The 27,791-nt window shown below is 46.1% G+C and overlaps 1 protein-coding gene across 4 annotated transcripts in view; it reads right to left on the reverse strand.

Annotated features, from left to right (window-relative positions):
* cfap36 (cilia and flagella associated protein 36) overlaps nt 1–27,791 on the reverse strand; it is a 218,362-nt gene that overhangs the window by 165,070 nt on the left and 25,501 nt on the right. For all 4 annotated transcript variants that reach the window (XM_072507826.1, XM_072507827.1, XM_072507829.1 and 1 more), the window contains exon 4: nt 16,561–16,675. In XM_072507826.1, coding sequence (XP_072363927.1) covers nt 16,561–16,675 — 115 coding nt within the window. The remainder of the gene's footprint in view (nt 1–16,560; nt 16,676–27,791) is intronic.

Genomic DNA, 27,791 nt, shown 5'->3' on the forward strand with positions numbered 1-27,791 from the left:
TCGCGGGACTTGGATATATTCCGCGAGTCAAAAAGTCTGCCGGGAGGGCAGCACGTGGCGCAGTGGTTTGCACTGGGACTACGGCGCTGAGGATCCGGGTTAAAATCCTAGCCCTGGGTTACTGTCTGTGTGGAGTTTGCACATTCTCCCCCACAACCCAAAGATGTGCAGGTTAGGTGGATTGGCCATGGTAAATTGCCTCTTAATTGGGAAAAAAAAATTGAGTACTCTAAATTTATATTTAAAAAAATAAAGGCTGCCGGGTAGCCCGCGAGAGGCCTCTCCCGGCATCTACCTGCGATCTCGCTCGAGCGCAATGTGGCTGGCAAATCCCGCCCATTGTTTCATCTTGGTAAGATGTTGGAACTAATGGGATGAGATAGAGTACCAGGCATTTTGCAGAAAAGCACGCATTTCAGTTGGTTCCTGCAAGTCAAATTGTGAAGACAGTTTCTGAAGACTTCAGCTAGAGATCCTGCATTGCTCCAACAGGATTCAGGTCCATCTCTTAAAACAGTCTCAAAGAACATCTCTTAAGAAGTATGCCTGGGTGTGCTAACTGTATTTACAAGTGGACTGAGATCAGAGATGATTCTGTTATTTGAGTGAAGTAAAGATAGTAGTTAAGGGTCATTGTGTCACTGTTGATTAGCATTGTTTAAGGGGGTAATTGCAAGATATTTTAATACTGTGTTAGTAATAAAAGTTTGCTTTAATATATCCATATATTGCATGAAATCACTCCTGAAGCGAGGTATCCTTTCTTCAGTCTTACAAAATTTAAATAAAATATTGCGGTTTCAGTCCAGTATCTTGGCCACTGTTGGGGTCAAGTTCAGAATCATAATAACTGCAAAAACTATCTAATAAAAGTAGACTATCCATGAGCAAAAATTAATTATTGTAGTGGTTTATCACGTTAAACATTTTGGCACAAATGGAAACAGGAATTGTTTAGCAAGTATTATTTTGGAAGATAAGGTTCAATCCATGCAAAGCTCATGTGTGATTGTTGTATAATAGATTTATTTTTCATAATACCTGCTGATTCTGAATTTTGAGCAGTAACACATTCCTTCCTCTACGTTCTTGGAGGTTGGAAGGACTGCTGGAGAAAGGGTTCAAACATCAGAGATCAGAGGATGGTTGCATGAGGGAGGACAGAGTTTAATGGCTGGGTTGGGAAGGAGATCAGAAAGGCTAGCTGGGGAGCAGATCGGGTAAATGGCAGAAGTCCAGAAGGGAGGTGGGGACGTCAGATTGGGCAGATATCAGAGATTGACGGAGAAGATCGGAAGGAACACATCTGAAGTTCCAGATGGGGTATGCAGAGAGAGGGAGGGATCAGAAAGTCGTGGGTGAAGACCAGGTCTGTGAGAGATTGTGGCTATGGAGGTACATGGGAGAACAGCTGCAGGGATAGATCTCACCACAAGGGTGCGGCCATTGTGGGAATGACTTGTAGATTATGTTTGGTGGGGAAGAGACAGTGGAGGGATCACTTCTGCTCTTTGTTGTTCATAGTCACAGCTGGAAAGAAACAGATTTGCTGAAACTGGCAGTCCTTGCTACTCTTTCTATGCTGGATTTCCTGAGGCGAGGGAACATGGCTGGCTAGAGTCGAATTTAAATCAGTGATTAAGTGACTGACCTGCAACTTGGGAACGATTTGGTCGCCTGTCCCTGCTATGTATGGATTGGGTTTGCATTCAGGATTTTCAACATCCCGCTCAACTGAAACATTCTGTCGGTTAAAATTATTCCTTGACACCACTAACTTCCTAGAATTGATGTTAAACTGACAGGTCTATAATTACCTGTTTTTTCTCTGCCTCCTTTCATATAATGCAATGACATAAAACACAAGAAATAGAAGAAGTGACTTCCGGGTGCGGCGATGACCAGCTAAGTCGCACGTTTCGGCAGCTCCCGGTGGAATGGACTTTTGGGCTCTTAATAAGAGCCCCAACGGCAATTTTAACGGCTAAAAGCACTGTGCGGTAAACCAGAAGGGAATCCCCCCCCTGGATACGGATGGAAAAAGGAGAGGAAAGTGGCCGGATTGCGGTGGATCCTTTAGAGCAGCGGCAAGGAAGGCAAGCAAAAACCAAGATGGCGTCGGAAGGTGGCAGTTTAATATGGGGCCCTGAACAACACGAGTTCTTGAAGCGCTGCGTGGAAGAAGTTAAAAATACGATATTACAGGTGATTGAAGGGCTAAAAGATGAGCAAAAGACCCAGGAGCGGGAGCTTCGGGTTGTGAAGGCAAAGGCTGCCGAGAACGAGGACGATATACAGGGCCTGGTGGTGAAGACGGAGATGCACGAGGCACACCATAAACGATGTGTGGAAAGGCTGGAGGTGCTGGAGAATAATGCGAGGAGGAAGAATTTAAGTGTTCTTGGTCTTCCTGAAGGTGCAGAAGGGGCGGACGTCGGGGCATATGAGAGCACGATGCTGCACTCGTTAATGGGAGCGGAGGCCCCGACGGGTCCGTTGGAGGTGGAGGGAGCATACCGAGTGATGGCGCGAGGACCGAGAGCAGGAGAAATTCCCAGAGCCATAGTGGTGAGATTCCTCCGTTTTAAGGACAGAGAGATGGTCCTCAGATGGGCAAAGAAAACTCGGAGCAGTAGGTGGGAGAACGCGGTGATCCGCGTATATCAAGACTGGAGTGCGGAGGTGGCGAGAAGGAGGGCGAGCTTTAATCGGGCCAAGGCGGTGCTTCATAAAAAGATTAAATTTGGAATGCTGCAGCCGGCAAGACTGTGGGTCACATATCAAGGGAAGCACCACTACTTTGAAACGGCGGATGAGGCGTGGACATTTATTGTTGAAGAGAAATTGGAATAAGCGAGTTATTAAAAAAGAACGTTTGAGACAAAGTGGTGGGGCGAATATGGGGGGCGAAGAGGGGGGAAAAAGGGGGGGAAGAGATGATTTTTATGTTGTTAATCCTGCGACCCGGTAACTTTTCTCTCTTCCACAGGTTGTGGGGGAGGGAGGAAGGGAGGTGGAGGAGCTGGGGGCGTTGGCCATTGGGGGCGGGGCCAAAAGGGAAGCGCGGGCTTTGTTCCCGCGCTATGATAATTATGGCGGGAATAGGGAAGCAGGAAGGAGGGGGCGTCGCACGGTGCGAGCCGAGGTCACGGGGGGAAGCCGAGGCCGGCCAGTTTGTTGACTTCTGGGAGCAACATGGGGGGTGTAACTACGCTAGTGGGGGATCTAGAGGGGGGGGGGGGTTTACTGGGTTGCTGCTGCTGGGGAGAAGAGGGAGCTGGTATGGGGTGGGGTGGGCGGGGCGGGAGGGCACCGCCTGGGGGGGGACACAGCTGCGTGGGAACCGGGTGAGGAGCTGGATAAAAGGGGATGGCTAATCGACAGGGGGGGGGGGGGGTAAAAGAGCCCCCCAGCCCGGCTGATCACGTGGAATGTGAGAGGGCTGAACGGGCCGATAAAGAGGGCACGGGTACTCGCACACCTTAAGAAACTTAAGGCAGGTGTGGTTATGTTACAGGAGACGCATTTGAAACTGATAGACCAGGTTAGACTACGCAAAGGATGCGAAAAACAGGGGGGTGGCTATACTAGTGGGGAAGCGGGTAATGTTTGAGGCAAAGACCATAGTGGCGGATAGTGGGGGCAGATACGTGATGGTGAGTGGCAAATTACAGGGGGAGGCGGTGGTCTTAGTGAACGTATATGCCCCGAACTGGGATGATGCCAACTTTATGAGGCGAATGTTAGGACGTATCCCGGACCTAGAGGTGGGGAAGTTGGTAATGGGTGGAGATTTTAACACGGTGCTGGAACCAGGGCTGGACAGATCGAGGTCCAGGACTGGAAGGAGGTCGGCAGCAGCCAAGGTGCTTAAAGACTTTATGGAGCAGATGGGAGGAGTAGACCCGTGGAGATTTAGCAGACCTAGGAGCAAGGAGTTTTCGTTTTTCTCCTATGTCCACAAAGTTTATTCGCGAATAGACTTTTTTGTGTTGGGAAGGGCGTTGATCCCGAAGGTGAGGGGGACGGAGTATACAGCTATAGCTATTTCGGATCACGCTCCACACTGGGTAGACTTGGAGATAGGGGAGGAAAAAGAACGGCGTCCACCCTGGAGAATGGACATGGGACTAATGGCGGATGAGGGGGTGTGTCTAAGGGTGAGGGGGTGTATTGAAAAGTACTTGGAACTCAATGATAATGGGGAGGTCCAGGTGGGAGTGGTCTGGGAGGCGCTGAAGGCAGTGGTTAGAGGGGAGCTGATATCAATCAGGGCACATAAAGGAAAGCAGGAGAGTAGGGTACGGGAGCAGTTGCTGCAAGAACTTCTGAGGGTGGACAGGCAATATGCGGAGGCACCGGAGGAGGGACTGTACAGGGAAAGGCAAAGGCTACACGTAGAATTTGATTTGCTGACAACGGGTACTGCAGAGGCACAGTGGAGGAAGGCACAGGGTGTACAGTACGAATATGGGGAGAAGGCGAGCAGGTTGCTGGCCCACCAATTGAGGAAAAGGGGAGCAGCGAGGGAAATAGGGGGAGTGAGGGATGAGGAGGGAGAGATGGAGCGGGGAGCGGAGAGAGTGAATGGAGTGTTCAAGGCATTCTATGAAAGATTATATGAAGCTCAGCCCCCGGATGGGAAGGAGAGAATGATGTGTTTTCTGGACCAGCTGGAATTTCCTAAGGTGGAGGAGCAGGAGAGGGTGGGACTGGGAGCACAGATCGAAATGGAGGAAGTAGTGAAAGGAATTAGGTGCATGCAGGCGGTGAAGGCCCCGGGACCGGATGGATTCCCAGTTGAATTTTATAGGAAATATGTGGACTTGCTCGCCCCGCTACTGATGAGAACCTTTAATGAGGCGAGGGAAAGGGGACAGCTGCCCCCGACTATGTCAGAGGCAACGATATCACTTCTCCTAAAGAAGGAAAAAGACCCGCTGCAATGCGGGTCCTATAGGCCTATTTCCCTCCTGAACGTAGACGCTAAGATTCTGGCCAAGGTAATGGCAATGAGGATAGAGGATTGTGTCCCGGAGGTGGTCCATGAGGACCAAACTGGGTTTGTGAAGGGGAGACAGCTGAATCCGAATATACGGAGGCTGCTAGGGGTAATGATGATGCCCCCACCAGAGGGGGAAGCGGAGATAGTGGTGGCGATGGATGCCGAGAAAGCATTTGATAGAGTGGAGTGGGATTATTTGTGGGAGGTGTTGAGGAGATGAGTATATTAGATGGGTACAGCTGCTGTATAGGGCCCCGATGGCGAGCGTGGTCACGAATGGACGGGGGTCTGCGTATTTTCGGCTCCATAGAGGGACGAGGCAGGGATGTCCTCTGTCCCCATTATTGTTTGCACTGGCGATTGAGCCCCTGGCAATAGCATTGAGGGGTTCCAGGAAGTGGAGGGGAGTACTCAGGGGAGGAGAAGAACACCGGGTATCTCTGTATGCGGACGATTTGTTGTTGTATGTGGCGGACCCGGCGGAGGGGATGCCAGAGATAATGCGGATACTTGGGGAGTTTGGAGAATTTTCAGGATATAAACTGAACATGGGGAAAAGTGAGTTGTTTGTGGTGCATCCTGGGGAGCAGAGCAGAGAAATAGAGGACTTACCGCTGAGGAAGGTAACAAGGGACTTTCGCTACTTGGGGATCCAGATAACCAAGAATTGGGGGACATTGCATAGGTTAAATTTAACGCGGTTGGTGGAACAGATGAAGGAGGACTTCAAGAGATGGGACATGGTATCCCTGTCACTGGCAGGGAGGGTGCAGGCGGTTAAAATGGTGGTCCTCCCGAGATTCCTTTTTGTGTTTCAGTGCCTCCCGGTGGTGATCACGAAGGCTTTTTTCAAAAGGATTGAGAAGAGTATCATGAGTTTTGTGTGGGCCGGGAAGACCCCGAGAGTGAGGAAGGGATTTTTGCAGCGTAGTAGGGATAGGGGGGGGCTGGCGCTACCGAGCCTAAGTGAGTACTACTGGGCCGCCAATATCTCAATGGTATGTAAGTGGATGGGAGAAGAGGAGGGAGCGGCGTGGAAGAGATTGGAGAGGGCGTCCTGCAGGGGGACTAGTCTACAAGCTATGGTGACGGCGCCGTTGCCGTTCTCACCGAAGAAATACACCACAAGCCCGGTGGTGGTGGCTACTCTGAAAATTTGGGGGCAGTGGAGACGGCATAGGGGAATGATGGGAGCCTCGGTGCGGTCCCCGATAAGAAATAATCATAGGTTTGCTCCGGGGAGAATGGATGGGGGATTTGGAACATGGCAAAGAGCAGGAGTAACGCAATTGAGAGATCTGTTTGTAGATGGGACGTTTGCAAGTCTGGGAGCACTGACCAAAAAATATGGGTTGCCCCAAGGGAATGCATTCCGGTATATGCAACTGAGGGCTTTTGCGAGGCAACAGGTGAGGGAATTCCCGCAGCTCCCAACGCAGGAGGTGCAGGACAGAGTGATCTCAAAGACATGGGTGGGGGACGGTAAGGTATCAGACATATATAGGGAAATGAGGGACGAGGGGGAGATTATGGTAGATGAGCTGAAAGGGAAATGGGAAGAAGAGCTGGGGGAGGAGATTGAGGAGGGGCTGTGGGCTGATGCCCTAAGTAGGGTAAACTCATCGTCCTCGTGTGCCAGCCTGATACAATTTAAGGTGTTACACAGGGCGCATATGACTGGAGCACGGCTCAGTAAATTTTTTGGAGTAGAGGATAAGTGTGCGAGATGCTCGAGAAGCCCAGCGAATCACACCCACATGTTCTGGTCATGTCCGGCACTACAGGGGTTTTGGGTGGGGGTGACAAAGGTGCTTTCGAAGGTGGTGGGGGTCCAGGTCGAACCAAGCTGGGGTTTGGCTATATTCGGGGTTGCAGAAGAGCCGGGAGTGCAGGAGGCGAAAGAGGCTGATGTTTTGGCCTTTGCGTCCCTAGTAGCCCGGCGCAGGATACTGTTGATGTGGAAGGAAGCCAAGTCCCCGGGTGTGGAGACCTGGATAAATGACATGGCAGGGTTTATAAAGTTGGAACGGATTAAGTTCGTCCTAAGGGGATCGGCTCAAGGGTTCACCAGGCGGTGGCAACCGTTCGTCGAATACCTCACAGAAAGATAGAGGGAATGGAAAAGAAGAAGACAGCAGCAGCAACCTGGGGGGGGGGGGGAAGGAACCAGAAGGACTCTCAGGGATGTTAGTGTATAAGTATAATATGTATAGGTTGTTCTTATAGGTAATTGTATACTGGACTGCTGAATTGTATTTTTGGAGAGTATTTATTTGGGACAAGGCAGTTGCCATTTAGTTTTGTTTTTTAATTTGGATGTTGTTTATATATTATTTATTTCTTGTTTAACAAACTGGCCATTGTTATTTATATTGTTATATTACTGTGTAAAAGATACACAATGTACTGTTATGGTTGGCCAAAGATTTTGAATAATATATATTTTTAAAAAAAGAAATAGAAGAAGTCAACCACTATGGCCTGTCGAGCCTGCTCCACCATTCAATAAGATCATGGGTTTCAACTCAACTTTCCTGGCCACTCCCCATATCCTTTGATTCCGAGATACCCAAAAGAAAAATGGTTCTATCCCAGCCTTAAATATATTCAATGATGGAGTATCTGGGATAGAGAATTTAAAAGATTTACAATACTTTCAATGAAGCAATTTCTCCTCATCTCAGTCCTAAATGGTCATCCCCTTTTCCTGAGACTGTATCCCATGTTTTAGATTCATTGACCAGCAGAAACAATCTCTCAGTGCCCACCCGGTCAAATTCCTGCAGAATCTTGTACTTTCAACAAGATCTCCACTCGTTCTTCTAAATTCCAGAAAATTTAGGTCCAATTTACTCAGCCTCTCAAAAGGACAGCACCCTCATCACATTGACCAATTTAGTGAACCTTTACTGTACCATCTACGATTCCAGTACAGAGGCACACACCCGGAATCTGAAGACTGAAGCAGCTGTAATTCCTTCACCTGTTTCTTTTAACACCATGGGAAGAAAACCATCAGGTTCTGGAGACTTGTCTATCAAGATGGCATGGTGGCACATTGGTTAGCACTGCTGCCTCACAGCTCCTGGGACCCCGGTTCAATTCCCGCCTCGGGTGACTGTCTGTGTGGAGTTTGAACTTTCTCCCAGTTTTTGCGTGGGTTTCCTCCGGGTGTTCCGGTTTCCTCTAACAGTCCAAAGAAGTGCAGGTTAGGTGGATTGGCCATGCTAAATTGCCCCTTAGTGTCCAAAAGTTTAGGTAGGGTTACTGGGTTATGGGGATAGGGTGGAGGCATGGGCTTAAATAGGGTGCTCTTTCCAAGGGCTGACAGACTCAATGGGCTGAATGGTCTCCTTCTGCACTTTAAATTCTATGATTCTAAGAAGTAATGATACATTTGTAAAAAGCTTTTGTTGAGTCACAATTTAGAATAGTGTGTGTAGATTTGGGCAAGCATTATAAAAAGAACACTTGATCCATAGAAAGCACATAGGGTAGACATAACGTGATGTCAAAGTTGGGAAACTATAGCAATAGAGAGATCTATCAAATTATGAGGGGCATTGGCAGAGTGGATGATCAGAGACTTTTTCCCCCAAGGTGGAGGGATCAATTACCAGGGGGCATTGGTTTAAGGTGCGAGGGGCAAAGTTTAGAGGAAATGTACGAGGCAAGTTTTTTTACATAGAAGGTAGGGGGTACCTGGAACTCGCTACCGAAGGAGGTGGTGGAAGCAGGGACGATAGTGCCTTTTAAGGGGCATCTTGACAAATACATGAATAGGATGGGAATAGAGGGATACGGACCTCAGAAGTGTAGAAGATTTTAGTTTAGACGGGCAGCATGGTCGGCGCAGGTTTGGAAGGCCGAAGGGCCTGTTCCTGTGCTGTACTTTTCTTTGTTCTTTGTTCTATCTCAAAATATTGGAACTATTCACATGAGGACAAAGAAAGCAAAACAAAATCTCAGAGGGTTTAAAATTATGTAGAGCTCTAGTAGGGTGTCTCACTGGTTGGGGAGTCATTGACAAGAGGTAATTGAATAAGATTGACATTAAAGGACTTAAATGGTTTATCACAATGAGGTTATTGTGGCAGAGATATTGCATCTTTTATAAATATTCAAAATAAATATTTGAAACACAGGAAGATGTACGGTTACAGGTGGATAGCAAGAAGTGCATCAGCTTTGGATTACACCAGCTATGACAATGTACTGAATGGTTTTCTATTCTGTACCATAAAATTCTCCTATTCAGCTAAAAGTTTAAGTGTTTCTTTGATATTCCTTCTTGAAGTTTATCGGTTTCATTTAGAAAGATTTAAAATATCCTTTTAGATATGTTTTGTTTTGCTTCCATATGTAGCTAGTGTTCATGCTAATTTTTCCACCTTAGAACTGAGATATTTCACAAGTGCAGCTCACAGGCACTTTTGCAGAAACTGTTTGTCTCTGATTTTGTTTTACTTATATTTTTGAATCGTAATTTATTATATTGTTCATCTGTAATTCCATGATACCCATTGTATACACCAGTAATTTTCTATATCATGTAAAGTTCATAATATTTTACATCATCAGATATTCAGCCTAAAAGATTAACTGTTTTTGTCTTAACAGTTGCCGCCCGAGTATTTACAGTATTGGTTTAGCACAGTAGGCTAAATAGCTGGCTTGCAATGCAGAACAATGCCAGCACGGGTTCAATTCCCGTACCGGCCTTCCCGAACAGGCGCCAGAATGTGGTGACTAGGGGCTTTTCACAGTAACTTCATTGAAGCCTACTTGTGACAATAAGCGATTATTATTATTATTTGCTCTTCTTAGGATATCTATGAATGATACCTTAAATAGAATTCTGAGGTTCCCCCAAGTGAATATTAGCAAAAATGGGAGCATAAGGAATTGGAGGCAACTGGTGTTGTTAATTGTTTGGGAGGTAGAAGGCAAAGAATAAGCTGACAAGTCCCAATTTTATCATCATTTAAATGAGTGGCACAGATAAAGGAACAAGCAATGTATTTCCAAGTTTGCAAATTACACTACATTAGGAAGCACATTACGTTGGGTAGATGGGAATTAACACATTACAAAGGAACAGTAACAAACAACTTGCATCTCTCCTTAAATGTAGTCAAATGTGCCAAGACTCATCAAAGGAACGTTATCAAACAAAACATGACCCCAAACCACAAAAGGTGATATTAAGGCATATGACCAATGGTTTGGTTAAAGAAGTAGATTTTAAGCAGCGTCTGAGAGAGACAGAGGGCACCATTCAACAGAAACATTTGTAAGGGTAATTTTGGGTGTGTTTGGTAGGGTGTTCCTCGATGGCCACGTTGGCGAGCTTGTATTCAACAGTACTTAGTGCCAGAAATGAGCCCCCAATGAGATTCTCGCCATTACTGGCTGTCTCACTAACAGATTTGCCAGACTTGTGACTCTGTGTCTCGCCACGAACAAAAGGGAGCTGCTTTTAAACACACCCTCACCACTCACTCCCAGTAAACACACAAGTATGGCAGCACACCAGGCTTCTTGGCGGGTCAAACCAAAACGGGACATCCTGTTCCCCCAAGGGCATCGGAGGCCCAGCAGCAGGATCAGCAATGTTGCTTGGGAATCGGTGGCAGCGGCCGTCAGTGCAGGCAGCATAACCAGGAGGGCTGCCATCCAATGTCGGAAAACCAACAGCTTCCACCAAATTGCAAGGGTAAGTTACCACTTCTCTCCTGGCATCAGTTCCGTCTGCCACCCCTCAAATTCCCCAACCTCCACCCCCCCAAATCACTGGCTGACATCTCATCCTCTCCTCACCGATATTCATGCTCATTTATCAGCACCCTTGACACACACCAGCACCTCTTCATGTCCAGGTTTAGTGGCTTCACATGCCACCTGCTACAGAACCCCCCGACCCATTAAGTGTGCAGCTCACAATGCCCACTTTTTGTTCCTGCAGGAGAAGATAGCCCAAAATAAACAGGAAAGGGCCAAGATGGGGGGGCAGAGTCTCAGAGATCCAAGTCCTAATCTCCTATGAGGAACGGGCCGTGGAGATCACAGGGTTGACCGAGGAGAGAGCAGTCATCGACAGCGAAGACGGCCTGCGCAAGACGTGAGGATCCACTGCCCCTTCACCCAGATGAAGTGAGTGGTTCATGTCAGACAAAATGATTCTTCCCTCTCACTGACCACATGTCCATTGTCTTGCAGATCTACATCTGACGAGGTTGGGCCATCTGGAGTCGTTCCCCCTCCTGCCAAGAGACCATCTCAGAGTAGAGCTCTGGTGGGACCACTGGCGAGGTGTCACAGCTATCACCACCACATTCCACCAACGCAGAGACATGCACCTCGGTGGGTGACATTCAGGTGTCGAGCCTCTGGACAAGATTCTCCCAGAGCTGATGCAGATGACAGGACACGTGAGATTCAGGAGGAGATGTCAGGTACATTCCAGCAACTGCATAGCCGATTGCAGTAGTCCCAAAGGCTTTGGTCACAGGAGGTGTTGCCGACCATCCGTGGCACCGAGACCAACACTGCTTGGGTGGCAACCACAGTGGAAAACCTGGAGCACGACTTCTGTATTTTGAGGGGTGGTGTCCAAGGCTTGGCTCAATCTATGACGACATTATGTCGCAGTCGCTGAGGGACGTGTCCCAGACACAGATGGACATTGCCGAGGCACTCCAGAGCAGTCAGAGAAGACCATCACTGACCATGGTGCAGACAATGGGAAGCTGCCAGGACTGGCAAAGCCAGATGACTCAGAGGCTTCTGACCCTCACTCCAGCTACCCCTTCATCCCATGGTGAACCCCAGGGCCCAATGGGCACCATCAAGTAGGAGGAAGCGGTGGAGGCCACCCCAAGGCCTTCCACCAAGGAGATGACGGCGGCCTTCAGTTCTCCAGAATCCACCCCTCCTGACACCAGCACATCTCAAGGGCAGCAGGCAGAACACGGTGGCACAGCAATGCCAGTGACACCAGTAGGTCAGCAAGGGCAATCCCGCTCCAGGCCTCCCAGAGGACATCCGCCAAGGGTATCAAAGGCCAAGAGGGGTGAAAGCAGCAGGCTGCCTGGCATCATGGGCCTCATTACATCAGGTGTCCTTCTCAGTCTCAGTCCTCCGCACCGGCTTCATCAGCCAGGACCTCAGTGGGAACCACTTCGCCTCCAATAGCCAACCTATCATCTGGGATGGTCCTCAAAGACAGCGGGGGTCTCCAAGTGCCCAAGGATGTAGCTGTCATGCAAGTCCCCTGGTTAGCACACAATCTGAACATTCAGAGAGTGGAACCCCTTCCTGTTAATAAAGGGCACTCCCGGATACCCGGTGCGTGCAAGATGACATGCATGTCATCTATTGCCCCCTGGATCTGAAGCATCCCGGCAATGGCGGAGAATCTTGCAGCCCAAGCATCTTGGTGAGCTTGGTCCACCTCAAAGGTGATGTAGTTAGATGCCCGGGTATACACCGGATGCACCTGTGGGCTGTGGCTTGAGAAATGCTGCACAGGTCCCCGCTCGAGCCCTAGAATGAGCAGGTTGCATAAAAGATCAGGGCTGTGGTGACCTTCACTGCCAACGGGAGTGGGTGTCCTCCTCCACGGGGTGCCAAGTCCACGAAGCAGTGGCACATGTGCCGCACTGACTCTCTGTTGCAGCAGAGTCTACTGCGGCACAGGTTGTCCGTCATCTCATCAAAAGACCAATGACGCCTGTACACCTTGGGCCGTCGCTGGCCTCCTCCTCTGGTTCCTCCTCGGTCTGATGGGCAGCCCCCTTCACATGGGGTACCGCCTCCGGTCTGCGCAGTCGCTGCTGTCACCTTCTCTGGCATCTGCCTGCCTCGGCTGTCACCAGCAATGCGAGGGCAGCCTCTGCGGGATTCACACCAGCAAACATTCTTTAATCTGGAAGGAATTGGAGAAGGAGACCAACAATTTGTTAGGGCTTCAAACCCAGGACCCTCAAAATCCCACAAGCACCCCACCCCCCCCTCCCCCCACCCCCTACCATGACTGACCCACCTTCTGTAAGAGTGCCATCCATTGAGCCAATTGTGCTGGAAAACCTTACAAGCTGGGGCTTGTTTAGCACAGTGGGCTAATTAGCTGGCGTGTAATGCAGAAGAATGGCAGCAGCCCGGGTTCAATTCCCGTACCAGCCTCCCCGAACAGGCGCCAGAATGTGGCGACTAAGTGCTTTTCACAGTAACTTCATTGAAGCCTACTTGTGACAATAAGCAATTATTATTATTATTATTACAAGCACCTCATGGCCACATCAGGGGGCCTTAGACCCCAGACCTCTGCCGGGAACATTAGGGAGGCCGTGTTCCGGTGCCCTCCCCTGATCCACGCACTTACCCTTTGGTCGGGAGAAGATCCAGTCATGAAGCCCTGCTCTTGGTGTTTGATTGTTGACAGCTGCCTCTATCGTGCTGACGCTCCTAGAGTTCAGGTACAGTGTTATGGCTTCAAAGTTTCCTTGAGATGCTATCCACTAATCATCCTGAGGCACGACATGTGTACCCTGGAATAGGCACTTGAGGGTGCAGAACATTTTGTTTATTAAACGGTCAACAGTAACAAAGATTTGAAAATCAACTAGGTAATATTCCACATATCACACTAACGATTAAACAACAAGGAAATGTCACTGTTCCACACTGTACCAATACAAAGCTATATCAGCTCATTTTCACAAAATAAAACAAGGTATCACCCTTCACTGATTCCTCAACAGAAATGAAGCAAAAGCCCGAGAATGTGTTATCATGTCCAGAACTTTGTCGTAGAAATAATCTTTCCATCAATGTGTGATTTGTTCCATGTATCAGTTTCATTTTTCGTCCTGGAGCCATAGCTGTGCAGCCCTCCCAAAAGGCCCAATCTCACTGGAACCAAATCCAGGCATCCACATATTCCACTGTCGCTCAAGGTGCTGTTGAACATCCAGGACTTCCAGCGTGTTTAACCCACGGTGAAGTGGCAGTTACATGCAGCACTCAACACTTAAGTAACAAAAGCATCAGCAATCTGTGAAAGCATTTCTTCATTAGCGTCATCAAGTAGCCCATTTGGATCAATGGCATGCACCCGCAGCATCTACTTGCTTCAAACCAGATTGCCTTCAGGACTCATGCGTCCTCCTGACCAGTATTCCAGGACCCAGTTATTTATTCAAAAATGTCTTTCTTTCCAGTTACAGAAAAAAGGGAGGAAACAGCAACAGCAGCCTCCAGGCATTTGCAGCCACCAGCAGAAGCAAGCAGCAAACACAACCTGCAGCTGTGAAATGCTCTCACAACTAACAAAGCTAATTCCTTATTCGCAATAGCCTTCAGCTGTAAAGCTAGGAAGCTGGTCACAGTCAAAGGGAGTGAATATGATTTTCAGCATTGAAGGCACAGCAAGGCTCTGTATGTCGGAAAATGGAAATGGTTACTCACCTCCTCACTTCCCCTCAGATGCCATCGTGCCAGCTTCACGTTTTTAAAAAGGAGTACTAAACTACACCGGCTTAGCAGTTGAAGAGATGGCCACCAATGGTAGAGCAATTAAAATTGAGGAAATGCAAGACTCTGGAAGTGGAGGAATCTGGATATCTCAGAGGATGTTGAGGCTGTACGAGATTAGAGTGATTGGGGGGGAAGGGGGGGGGGGGGGGCAAAGCCATGGATGGATTTGAAAACATAAGGTGAGAATTTTAGAATCAAGATGTGGCTTAATTGGGAGCTCATGTAGGTAAGTGAGCACGAGTAAACAAAATTTGTTTCAAGTTTAGCAAAGCTTTGGATGAGAGTGGGAGTGCATTAGAATAGTCATGTCTAGAGGTAACAAAAAAGGCACTGTTTCAACAGTAGATGAGCTGAGGTAGGGGTGATGTTACGGAGTTGGAGTTAGGTAGTCTTAGTGAAAGCACAGGTATGTTGTTACATAATTAGACACAGATAGATTGAATGAGTGCATAAAATTGTGGGAGATGAAATGTGAAGTAACCTACTTTGGATTTAAGAAAGACAAATCAGAAAAGTTTCTTAATAGTGAGAGATTAGAAACTGGAGGAGCCAAGGGATTTAGGTGTTCAGGTACACAAATCACTAAAAGCTAGTGCACAGATACAAAAAAATATCCATAAAAGCAAATTGAAAGTTGCCACATTTCAAAGAGTTTGAAATACAAAGGGAAGAAAGTCATGCTTCAGTTGTACAGAGCCTTGGTCATACCCATTCTGAAATAGAGTTCAAATTTGGACATCATTTCCAATGAATATATTGGTTTTGGAGGGTACAGTGCACAATCACCAGAAATGATACCAAAGACTGAAGATTAGAATATTATAGAATAGTTTACATAAAATACATTGACCCCCACCCCCCAGGGCTGTACTTGTCTATGCGCCCCCATTGGGGTCCGTTCAGGAGGTCCCCATTGGTTCAGACCTGTTGTAAACCCCACCAACATAATAACACGTCATTAGGGATGGGGATTCCTTACGTAGGAGGGAGAATAATGCAGCAGTTCATGATATTTAAATATATGGTAATGGGGTGTCCCAACCTTTCTCATGGCCAGAACCCGATTATCTCATTGACAGGGGCTGGGAACAATGTCAATGGGAAGTCCCACCGTTAGAAAAGCCGTTTGGGGACTCCCGTTGGATTCTCTGCCCCCACCGGCTTTCCTGCCCACTGAAAACTGGAACGGATAATCCCCCACATTGTCTTCCCTTGAATTTTAAAGGTTTGTCTTCCCTTGAATTTTAAAGGTTGTCTTCCCTTGAATTTGAAAGGTTATGTGGGGGATCGAATTGCGGCATTTACAATGATATACAGATTTTATAGAATAGGAAAAGAGAAACTATTTCCTCAGCTGGAGAATCCAAAGCTAGGGATCACAATCTTAAAATTAGATGCAACCTATTCAGGTGAAAGCAGAAGCACTTTTTTAATACAAAGTATAGTAGATAGGTGCCTTTCAAAATTTTCAAAATCAAAGCTGAAAGGTTTCAATTAGATAAGAAAAACAGTTTTGTGGCATGTGAACAAAGTTGAGGGACAAGTCAGCCAAGTTCAAATCAATTTTATGGTAGAATAGGCTTAGTGATGCTATGATATACACTTTAGCTTATGTCTGGTTAACAAATATTGATTGGGAGACCAAACCCAATGTTCTTAAAGGTTTTATAAATTGCTTTCCTACTATCATACTGCAAGCTTAACAATGGGCGAGATTCCTGACCTCTCTGTAGCGGGATCTTCTGGTCTCGCTGCCGTCAAAATCCACTTCATGCCGCCAAGAAATCCATGGCAAGGTTGGGCCATCAGTGAGACCAGAAGATTTTGCCCAATACCTTGACCACATTTCATACAATGTTGGACGTTTTCCAGAAAAATCCTGTAAATGTCCGACCAAGTAATGCTTACAGTCAAACTTCGCTTTTGAGGCAATCATCATCAGTGACTCAGTAATTTAAAAATTCTATGCTAATAATACTACATTATAACTTAATTTAACATTTGCTTTCACTTATTACCATTTCTCTCTCGAATCATCCGAAGAGCTTGTAATTGCAGTTCAACATTTTTCTGTAACATCAGTGACTTAAAGACTTGAAAGTCTTCTGCAGCTAGTACTGGTTGGAAGACAGGCTATTAAAAAAGAAAGCTTATTTTGAAAAGATAAGACAAACAAAACAACTTACATTTGTATAGCAGTTTTAACATGATAAAATATTCCAAGATGCTTCACTGGAGCATTAGAAGACAAAATATGACACTGAGCCACATAACCAAAAGCTTGATGAAAGAGGCAGGATTTAATTTGTGTCTTAAATAAAGGAAGAGAGTGAGCTAGATAAGTTGTTAAAGGATAGTGATGTTAGGAATGGGTTAAGAGACATTCCAATTACATGTCAAATTGATGCTAAGTATCCAATAATTGACACTGATATGTAAAGGGGTTGCAGGTGGCACTTGTGGTGATAGAGTTTTGTATAGTGTTCAAGTAAAATAAAAGTGTTTGGGAAAGGAGCAGAACTCTTGATTCTTTACTCAACAGCCGCCAGAAGTTAACAAGTAACACACTTCATTAAACTATTTAATAGCATATGACATCAGACACCAGCCCACCAATGTCTCAAATAACACGTAACATTGTAAAACTTATACACCCTTGTACATTTTTTCTTCAAATCAGTTATTTCTCAAAACATGAAAATTGAAAAACAAATCAATTCAAAAGAGTAATTAATTTTCAGGTAAAAGTATTCAGAGCCATCCAACCTCAGGTAATGATCCTTGCTGCAGGACAAGCAGGCTCAAAACGGAGGCTGGGAATAGGCAAACACCGAGTTGCTGCAGTAACCTCTGTTACTTAAATTAATAGTCACGATGTGGAGGTGCCGGCGTTGGACTGGGGTGAGCACAGTAAGAAGTCTTACAACACCAGGTTAAAGTCCAACAGGTTTGTTTCGAACCACCAGCTTTCGAAGCACAGCTCATTCCTCAGGTGAATGGTTGTTAACCATACACAAGATAAAGTGTATATCATAGAATCCCAAGCCTATTCTACCATAAAATTAATTAGAACTTGGCTGACTTGTCCCTCAACTTTCGTCACATGCTACAAAACAGTTTTTCTTGATAACCTTCACCTGAGGAAGGAGCTGTGCTCCGAAAGCTAGTGATTCGAAAAAACCTGTTGGACTTTAACCTGGTGTTGTAAGACTTTTTACTTAAATTAATAGTGCATCCATGTCATGCTTGTAAATATAATTTTTTTTACTGTATTTACTTGTGTAAAAGTAGTGTTGAGGCCAAAAATCATGAAGTCAACCTTTACACGGGTAATGTTTGAGGGGACGAAACACATGTTGATCTGGTACCAAAAATATTTGGCAGCAACAGGACAAAGTAAAAACCAATAACACTAATGAATTTATATTAATTATCATTCATAATCTGTCAATATGAGTAAATAAAAAAACTGAAACATAGAAATATTTGATCATAGAATCCTTACAGCACAGAAGGCCATTCGGCCCATCAGGTCTGCACCAACCCTCTGAAAAAGCATTCCACCCAAGCACACTCCCTCACCCTCCAATAACCCCTCAACCCAACCTACACATCTTTGGACACTAAGGGGCAATTTAACATGGCCAATCCACCTAACCTGTTGGTGGCTGGCCCCATGCCATCACGTGCCCCAATCTAACCAGAAAAAAAAAATTAAGACAAACATCTGCCCACCACGGACACAGAGGACCCCCTCCATGCTTGCATACAGTGCCCCCCCCAACCCCACACGGACCTTTTCAAAGGAAGCCAAGCCATACACCCCCATCCGTGGAACTGCTCTCTGGTACTGCCCAACACCCACCCATGGAACTGCCCCCTGGTACTGTCCAGGAATGCCCCTCTCCTTGCTGGGGGCTGTACTCACCGGTGCACCCGGGTGGGTTCCCTTCGTCAGATTCAAGTTGGTCCAGACCCGGTGTACACCTCACCGGGGAGGAGGAGACACGATGCAGCGAGGAAGCCAGCTAATGATATTAGATATATTAAAATGTATTTAAGTGGGGGTTCCTGCCAATAGACGACCCCTAGTAGCGTGATCATATCCTGTTTGTTTAAATGATCAAAATGAGGGAAGTAGGCCATTCAGCTCCTCTAGCCTGCTCCGCCATTCAATAAAATCATAAAATGTTTGTGTTTTGAGTTTCACATTCCCATCTATTCTTATTAACCTTTGATTTTTGTTAGGCAAGGGGATCAATCTACCTCTGCCTTATAAATATTCAATATTCACCTCTTCCACCACCTTCGAGGCACAAAGTTCCAAAGTCGCACAACCATCTTGAATGAAAACAATTTTCCTCATCTCTGTCCTATAAGGGTGACCCATAATTTTAAAACAGTGTCTCCAGTTCTGCACTTACCCACAAAAGGAAGCATCCTTCCATGTCCACGTTTTGGATACTGTTGGGGGAGATGACTCACCAGGGGAAGGCAGTAGTAGCCAGACTCATGGCACCGTGGCGGGCTCTGCTGCACAGAAGGGCGGGAAAAAGACTGGCAGGGCTATAGTCATAGGGGATTCAATCGTAAGGGCATGCAGGACATATTGAAGGGGGAGGGTGAACAGCCAATTGTCGTGGTGCATATAGGCACCAACGATATAGGTAAAAAACAGGATGAGGTCCTACAATCAGAATTTAGGGAGTTAGGTGATAAGTTAAAAGGTAGGACCTCAAAAAGATCTCAGGATTGCTACCAGTGCCACGAGACAGTCAAAGTAGAAATTCAAGAATAGTCAGAATGAATACGTGGCTTGAGTGATGGTGCAGGAAGGAGGGTTTCAGATTTTTGGGACATTGGAACCAGTTCTGGGGGCGATGGGACCATTACAAATCGGATGGTCTACACCTGGGCAGGACTGGAACCAATGTCCTAGGGGGTGCTTTTGCTAACACTGTTGGTGAGGTTTTAAACTAATGTGGCAGGGGGATGGGAATCAGATTAGGAAGTTAGAGGTCGGTAAAGAGGCGGCAACTAAAGCCAGTAAGGTACTAGATAATAAACTCAATGTGACTAAGGAGAAAGAGTAGACAGGGAAGAGATGATGAACGCAAAGGGACAGGTGGTCTGAGGTGCATCTGTTTTAATGCGAGAAGTGTAGCAAGTAAGGCAGATGAACTTAGGGCTTGGATTAGTACCTGGGAATATGATGTTATTGGTATTACGGAGACTTGGTTGAGGGAAGGACAAGACTGGCAACAAAATATCCCAGGGTATAGATGCTTCAGGAGGGATAGAGAGGTAGGTAAAAGGGGTGGAGGAGTTGCATTACTGGTCAGAGATGATATCACAGATGTGATTAAGGAGGGCACAAAGGAGGATTCGAGCACTGAGGCAATATGGGTAGAGCTAAGAAATAGGAAGGGTGCAGTAACATTGTTGGGACTTTACTACAGGCCTCCCAAAAGCGAGCGTGAAGTAGAGGTACAAATATGTTGACAGATTATAGAAAAATGTAGAAGCAATAGGGTGGTCGTGATGGGAGATTTTAACTTCCCCAACATTGAATGGGACTCATGTAGTGTTGGAGGCGTAGATGGAGCAGAATTTGTAAGGAGCATCCAGGAGAGGTTTTTTGAGCAGTATGTAAATAGTCCAACTCGGGAAGGGGTCATACTGGACATGGTATTGGGGAATGATCCCGGCCAGGTGGTTGAAGTTTCAGTTGGTGATTACTTTGGGAATAGCGATCACAATTGTGTAAGTTTTAGAATACTCATGGACAAAGACGAGAGTGGTCCTAAAGGAAGAGTGCTAAATTGGGTAAAGGCCAAATATAACAAAATTCGGCAGGAGCTAGGGAATGTTGATTGAGAGCAGCTCTTTAAGCGTAAATCCACATTTGAAATGTGGGAGTCTTTTAAGGAAAGGTTGATTAGAGTGCAGGACAGACATGCAGTCTTCTAGCCTTTTGGCTAGGATTTTGGCCAGTATTTTGGCATTGGTGTTCATCAGGGTGATGGGTCTGTATGACCCACATTCCGTCGGGTCTTTATCTTTCTTAGGTATCAGCGAGATTGAGGCCTGTGCGAGCGTGGGTAGCTAGCGGGTCTGTGAACATCTTCCGCAGGTGCAGGGCCAGTGCTGTCGCAAATGTTTTGTAGAAGTTCGCCGGGAACCAGTCTGGTCCCAGCGCCTTCCCTGCCTGCAAGGAGCTAATGCTGTCCATGATCTCTCCCAGTGCCACTGGTGCTTCCTCTCCCCGTTTTCTGCCCTTCCCCATGTCCAGTCCATCAAGGAACCGTTTCATCCCGGACTCCCCCATTGGGGGCTCTGAGGTTTACAGCCCTTGGTAGAAGGCCTTGAAGGTTTTGTTGATCTTTTCTGGTTCTGTTTCTAGCGTGCCGCTGGTATCCCTGATTTGTGCAGTTTCTCTGGTGGCTGCCTGCTTTCTCAGCTGGTGTGCCAACAGGAGGCTGGCTTTGTCTCCATGTTTGTATAGGGTCCCACGTGCCTGGCGGAGTTGGTGCACTGCTTTCCTGGCGGAGAGCAGATCAAAGTTCCTTTGTAGCTCTTTCCTCTCCGCCAGTAGCTCCACGGTCGGGGCCTCGGAGTATTTACGGTCCACCTCAAGTATGGAGTCGACCAGCTGCTGCCTAGCCGCCCTTTCCTCCCTATCTCTTTGCGCTTTGAAAGCCATCATTTCCCTTCTTAGAACAGCCTTTAACGCTTCCCAGCACGTGGAGGGAGAGACCTCCCCATTCTTGTTGTTGACTGACCTGCTGGTTTACATGAACTGTGTACTTACCAAGAACATTATAGTACAAGATATATTTTGTAACATGTGTTATCCCTAAAAATGAGTACATCTGTGAAGGAGTATTGTATTACAGTCAATCTTTTCAGCTTTAATAAAAGTTTTATTCTTTTGTTGAAAGTTAATTGGCAGCCCTGTGAATACGTTCATCCATGTCTCTAAACAAAAAAATAAAAGTTGTGTTCTATTGAGCCAGGGTTCCATTATGTGACCCGACTCTCCAGTAGTGACATCAGTTGGGATCGTAACACAATCTAGTAAATCTCCTCTGAACTGCCTCCAATGCATTTATATCTTTCCTTAAACAAGGAGACAAAAACTGCACAGAGTCTTCGAGATGTGGTCTCACTAATGCTCTGAATAGCTGAAGCATACCATATTTACTCCTCTCATAATAAATGATAGCATTCCATGATCCTTCTTTATCACACTCTGTAACTTTTGTGACTCGTGCACAAATTTGATTACTCTGTACCTCGGAATTGTTCAGTCCTTCTCTGTTTAATACTGTTTTTTATTCTTCCTGCCAAAGTGAACATCACATTTTTCCACATTACACTCCATCTGCCAGATTTTTGCCCACTCACTCAACCTATCCAAATCCATCTGCACATTCCTCATCTTCTTCACAACATACTTTCCTACATTTGTGCCGTCTGCAAATTTAGCTACTATGCCTCCGCTCCCCTGAAAGTCATTGCTGTCAATTGGAAAATGTTGATGCCCCAGCACTCCTGTGGGACTCCACTCAATTCAAAGCAAATAGATTTGCTGTCCTTGCTTCCAAAAGGACACCTTGTCACTCCAACACCACAATGTCCTCCATGCTCAGTACTACCACTCTACCTCTGTTTTTCTCTCCCTCATTTTTCTGTACACTATATATCCTGGAATATTAAGTGCCAGTTCTCACTATTTTTAAGCTACCTGTCTGTTATTAACACAATATCAACATGAATTTGGGGCTGCACGAAAGGAACAGTGGTTAGCACTGCTGCCTCACAGCGCCAGGGACCCGGGTTAAATTCCAGCCTTGGATGACTGTCTGTATGGAGTTTGCACTTTCTCCCAGTGTCGGTGTGGTTTTCCTCCAGGTGTTCCGGTTCCTTCCCATAGTCAAAAGAAGTGCAGCTTAGGTGGGTTGGCCATGCTAAATTACTCCTTAATGTCCAAACATTGCAGGTTAGGTGGGGATATGGGGATGTGGGCCAGGGTAGGGTACACTTTCAGAGGCAGACTCAGTAGGCTGAATGGCTTCCTTCTGCACTGTAGGAATTCCATTCTATTCTATTCTATGAAACTCTTTGAATTTAGTATTTCTATTGTAATTATTCATGAATGGCTGGTAGAACACCACGATACATGATTCAATGACTCAAAAACAAAAAAAGGGTTGAACATCCCATACTATGGAACAGCATGGGAGATACAGATTTTCTACCACAAGATGGAGCTACTGTAACAGAACGAAGAAAACTCTTGTAATATTTTGGAGGGAACAGATTCTTTGGCCTTCCATAAATTCTCCATTAAATATAAAGCCAAGCCTCCCAGGATCTCACATCTCAATAAAGTTGCCTCTTGCTCTTCTAAACTCCAGTAGATACAAGCTGAGCTTGTCTAACCTCCCATTCTAGGTATTAGTCGAGTAAACTTTCTTGGGCCTGCTTTGAACATACTTACATCATTCCTTAAATAAGGAGACCAATACTGTACATCAGGCATTTTCAAAGTGGGGGTCATGACCAGCGGGTGGGTTGCGGGCGGGTGTCAGGGAGCCATCCATTGTGGTGTTCCCCGTCGCACGAATTCACGCACAACAGCCGCAGCAGCCGGCTTTTAACAATGCTGGCTGCCAGCGGCTTTGAAATTGACATCCGCGACCAGATAAAAAATGCGGGCGCACTGCGCATGCATGCCCGTCCATTGGCGAACATGCGCAGAACCCAGCGAGAAGCACCGCCACTCCCTAACGTCACGCGCGGCCACATAAGAAGATTTATTTTTTAATTCATTGTAATCTTCCTCCCTGAAGCGAGGCAGAGAGCAGGTCACGCGACCCGAACACTGATGTAATGTGCTTTGGCTGCGATTACGATTCATCAATTTTGTCAGCAGGAAACAAGTAAAATTTAAAATGGATCGTTTTGTTATAAGGAAGAGAAGGCCAGAGACACAAACAGGCCAGGATCTCACAATTAAACCTGCTGGAGAGAATGGCTAAGGAGAATCCACAACAGGGCAAAGCAGGGTGGCGTGAGCTGTTCAGGAAAATCCACAGCAGGACAAAGCAGTGCTGGTGTGAGCTCCAGGGCCTCTGGTAAACAGCCCATTAAGGGGAAGGAAATTCAGGCACAAAGCAGACTTTTCACGGTATGGATTTATTAATTGTGCCAATGCAAATCAGGATGCAAGGCCCATGTGTTTTAGAACAAAGGACAAAGAAAAGTACAGCACAGGAACAGGCCCTTCGGCCCTCCAAGCCTGCACCGACCATGCTGCCCGTCTAAACTAAAACCTTCTACACTTCCGGGGTCCGCATCCCTCTATTCCCATCCTATTCATGTATTTGTCAAGATGCCCCTTAAACGTCACTATCGTCCCTGCTTCCACCACCTCCTCCGGCAGCGAGTTCCAGGCACCCATTACCCTCGGTGTAAAAAAAAAAAAAAAAAAAAAAAAAAACTTGCCTCACTTCCAGTAGCGGCCATGACCTGCTAGGTCACGCGAACGGCAGCTCCCGTCGGGATCGGTTTTTCGGGCCGCTAAAAGGAGCGGCGGCAGTAATTGACAGGAGGGAACGGCGCAGGAACGGACGTGGGAGAGGCTCTCCCCGGTGGTGCATGGCGAGAACCAGGAGCGGAGCCGGCAGACGCACGAACCCGGGGAAGAAGGTTGAGCAGGTCCGGGAGGACAAAATGGCAGCCGGAGAAGATCGGGAGGTGTGGGCCCAGTAAGAACAGCAGGAGCTCCTTAGAAACTGCTTCACGGAGCTGAAAATAGAGATGCTAGCCTCCATGGAAAGAATTGTGGTGACCCAGAAGGCTCAGGAGAAGATCAAGGAGGTGAGGAGGAAGGTGGCGGAGAACGAGGACGAGATCCTGGGCCTGGCGGTGAAAGTGGAGGCGCACGAGGCGCTCCATAAGAGATGGCAGGAGAGGCTGGATGACCTTGAGTGCAGGTCTCGGAGCCATAATCTGCAGATCCTGGGCCTTCCCGAAGGAGCGGAGGGGGCGGACGCGATCACGTACGTGGCCATAATGCTGGGGACGCTGATGGGCGCGGCAGCCTTCCCGCGGCCCTTGGAGCTGGATGGGGCGCACAGGGTTCTCGCCAGAAAGGGTAAACGAGCCACAGAGGGAGATGGTGATACGGTTTCAGCGCTTGGCAGACTGGGAGCGAGTCCTGCGGTGGACGAAGAAAGAGCGGAGCAGTAAGTGGGAGAATGGCGAGATCCGAATTTACCAGGTCCTGGGAGCTGAATTGGCGAGGAGGCGTGCAGGTTTTGACCGGGCGAAGGCGGTCCTCCACGGTAAAGGGGTTTCATTTTCCTACCTTTTGGTTCTGCAGGAGCTAAGAATTTACAGATAGATACTGCTCCCTACAGAATCTTGAATCCAGGTTATTGATGTAATGATATGTATAATGTAAGGAGTGTAAAGGGTTAACAAGATGATGTTCATGTATCTCAACACCAAATGGCATCAGAGTAGTCTTATAAAAGGCTAGGTATTCTGGGAGAAGGTTATGAAGAAGGATAGTGAGAGGTTGAGATGGATTTTTAGCTGTACCAAAAATATATTATAGATTTCTGTCACATGAATTTTATACTGTTGTTTTATTATCTATTACTTTGTCAAGTGTGAACCATTTGAAGTAGTGTAAAATAAACTAGCTTTGTTGCAAATAGAGCTTGATGTTCTTTGTCAACACTATGACTTTTAGCCATCTTAGAGAACTACACACGGAACATCACAATTGAGAGTGAACAAGGTTCAATTATGTGACCACCAAAATGTTCAAATTAATTAATTTATAATCATGATTGATATTATCCAAGCTATTAAAAAGGACTTTGATTGAAAAAAATTAAAAGCCAAAATATGGCTGAAATTTGAGATTTACAAATATAAGCAACAGGAATCCAAAATAATATTCAGTTACAAAGAGTGCTGTGGCAGTGAGAATATATTTGGAAAATTGTATCACGTCACATAGAATAATAAAATAATTTACATAATTTCTATTTGGGGTAGAAAACAGGAGAAAAAATCCACATGGAGTGCAGTAACTCTTTCAATTTCCAGTGTTTAAATGCACTGACCATAGCAGAGGGGGGGGGGGGGGGGGGGGGATGATCAAAAAAGCGAGTCAGCCAGCTCCACGATGAAAATAGAGGGTTTTTTTCTCCCTTTTAGAGCAAAAGATTTTTAGTGAACTAAAACATACTGTCCTACAGGTGGAAGTGGACATCATTAAAGTTTTGTATTAGATTCCAGAGTTGAACTGCCTGAATGCAACAGAACGGAGCCTCTTTCATAAAAATGATCCCCAGTATGGACAGAGGTTGGGACAGGAAGTGGGGTGAATGGCTAACAGACTAATTCAGGAGAGCAAGAAGGATGAAAAAAATGGATACCACCTGTGTTCTGCACATCAATTGTTGAAACACAACCCATGCTGTCATTTGATTCTCCTCACTTCAAAAAGTGAATTGATTACATGCTATTACCGGATTAATACATAGGCTTGGGACCACTAATGGTTTGCTTTACATAAACACAGATGAATCATTTATGTGACACAATAGTGAAACCTACATTTCACTATTCTCCTTGGTACATTATATAATAAAGATATCACTTGCTTACTCTCTAAACATAGAAGTTTACTTCCCATATCATCAATCTGACCTACATCTCCTGTTAATCAGGCAAAACAGCTGTTAGGCTTCAAGCTAAATGAGCAAACACGCTTTTTCAAGTAAACCAAAGTACAAAAATATGATATCCTGTGGTATTATGCAGAATCAAAAGGTAATGATTGATTGTATCTTGCATTTTTAGATCAACAGCCATTCGTAGGATAACACTTGGAATACTGTCTACCTAAACACAATCATCATCTCAAAGGCTTTGGTCAATAAAAGGACTACAAACTGCCTCCAAAGTATCAAACCACGCAAATCTAACAGAACAACAGACAAGCAGCAAGAGATCCTGAATTTGCTTCTAAAGAGCACTTCCAAGAAGCAACTTCTAAGAAACTGCTTTAGTGACTGGAAGCCAGTGTCCAGTGGCGTACTACTGGGATCTGAGCTTGATGCCCTATTATTTGTCATTTATATAAACACCATGGATGTGGGGTACGATAGTAAGTTTGTGGATAACACAAAAGATTGGCCGGGTGGTTAACTGAGTTTGAGTGTCTTGGGATACAGGAAGATATTGACGGGATGGTCAAATGGGCAGCTAAGTGGCAGATGGAATTTAATCCAAGTGTGAGGAGGAAGTATTCAATGAATGATATATCACTGGGAAGTCCAAGGAGGAAAGGGACCTTGGTATTTCTCTATAGATCGCTGAAGTTAGGTGGACAGGTTAATAGGGTGGTGAAAAAGGCATATGCTTACTTGCCTTTAACAGTCGAGGCAGAGATTACAAAAGCAGGGAGGTCATGTTGGAGTTGAATAGAACTTTAGTGAGGCCACAGCTGGAGTACTGTTTGCAATTCTGGTCGCCACATTATAGGAAAGATGTGATTGCACTGGAGCGGGTGCAGAGGCGCTTCACCAGGATGTTGCCTGGGATGGAACATTTCAGATACGAAGAGAGGTTGCACAGGCTTAGGTTGTTTTTGTTGGAGCAGAGAAGACGGAGGGGCGACCTGATCGAAGTCTGCAAGATTATGAGGGGCATACACAGGTGGATAGGGAGAAGCTGTTCCCCTTGGTTGAAAGGTCAATCATGAGAGACACAAGTTAAAGTTGAGGGACAGGAGGTTTTGTGGGGGGGGGGGGTCCGATCTAAAAAATATATATATATTTTACCCAGAGGGTGGTCTGGAATGCACTGCCTGGGAGGATGGTAGAGGCGAGTTGCCTCATATACTTTTAAAAGTATCTGGATGAGCACTTGGCACACCATAACATTCAAGGCTATGGGTCAAGTGCTGGTAAATATGATTAGGTAGGTACATCAGATGTTTTTCATATGTCGGTGCAGACTAAATGGGCCGAAAGGCCTCTTCTGTACTGTATTTTCTGTGATTCTGTGAAATAACGCATATAGTGACTCTTTTCACATGCTAAAACTTACACAAACCAACACAGAACATTGCTAGCCAAGACAGATTTAAATCCTGTGAGCTGTATAAACTTTTCATGTACTGTTTCTAGGAATAAAAAAATCCCAAATAAAAAATTTAAGA

The sequence above is a fragment of the Scyliorhinus torazame genome, chromosome 1 (assembly GCF_047496885.1).
Source record: "Scyliorhinus torazame isolate Kashiwa2021f chromosome 1, sScyTor2.1, whole genome shotgun sequence".
NCBI classification, from domain to species: Eukaryota; Metazoa; Chordata; class Chondrichthyes; order Carcharhiniformes; family Scyliorhinidae; genus Scyliorhinus; species Scyliorhinus torazame.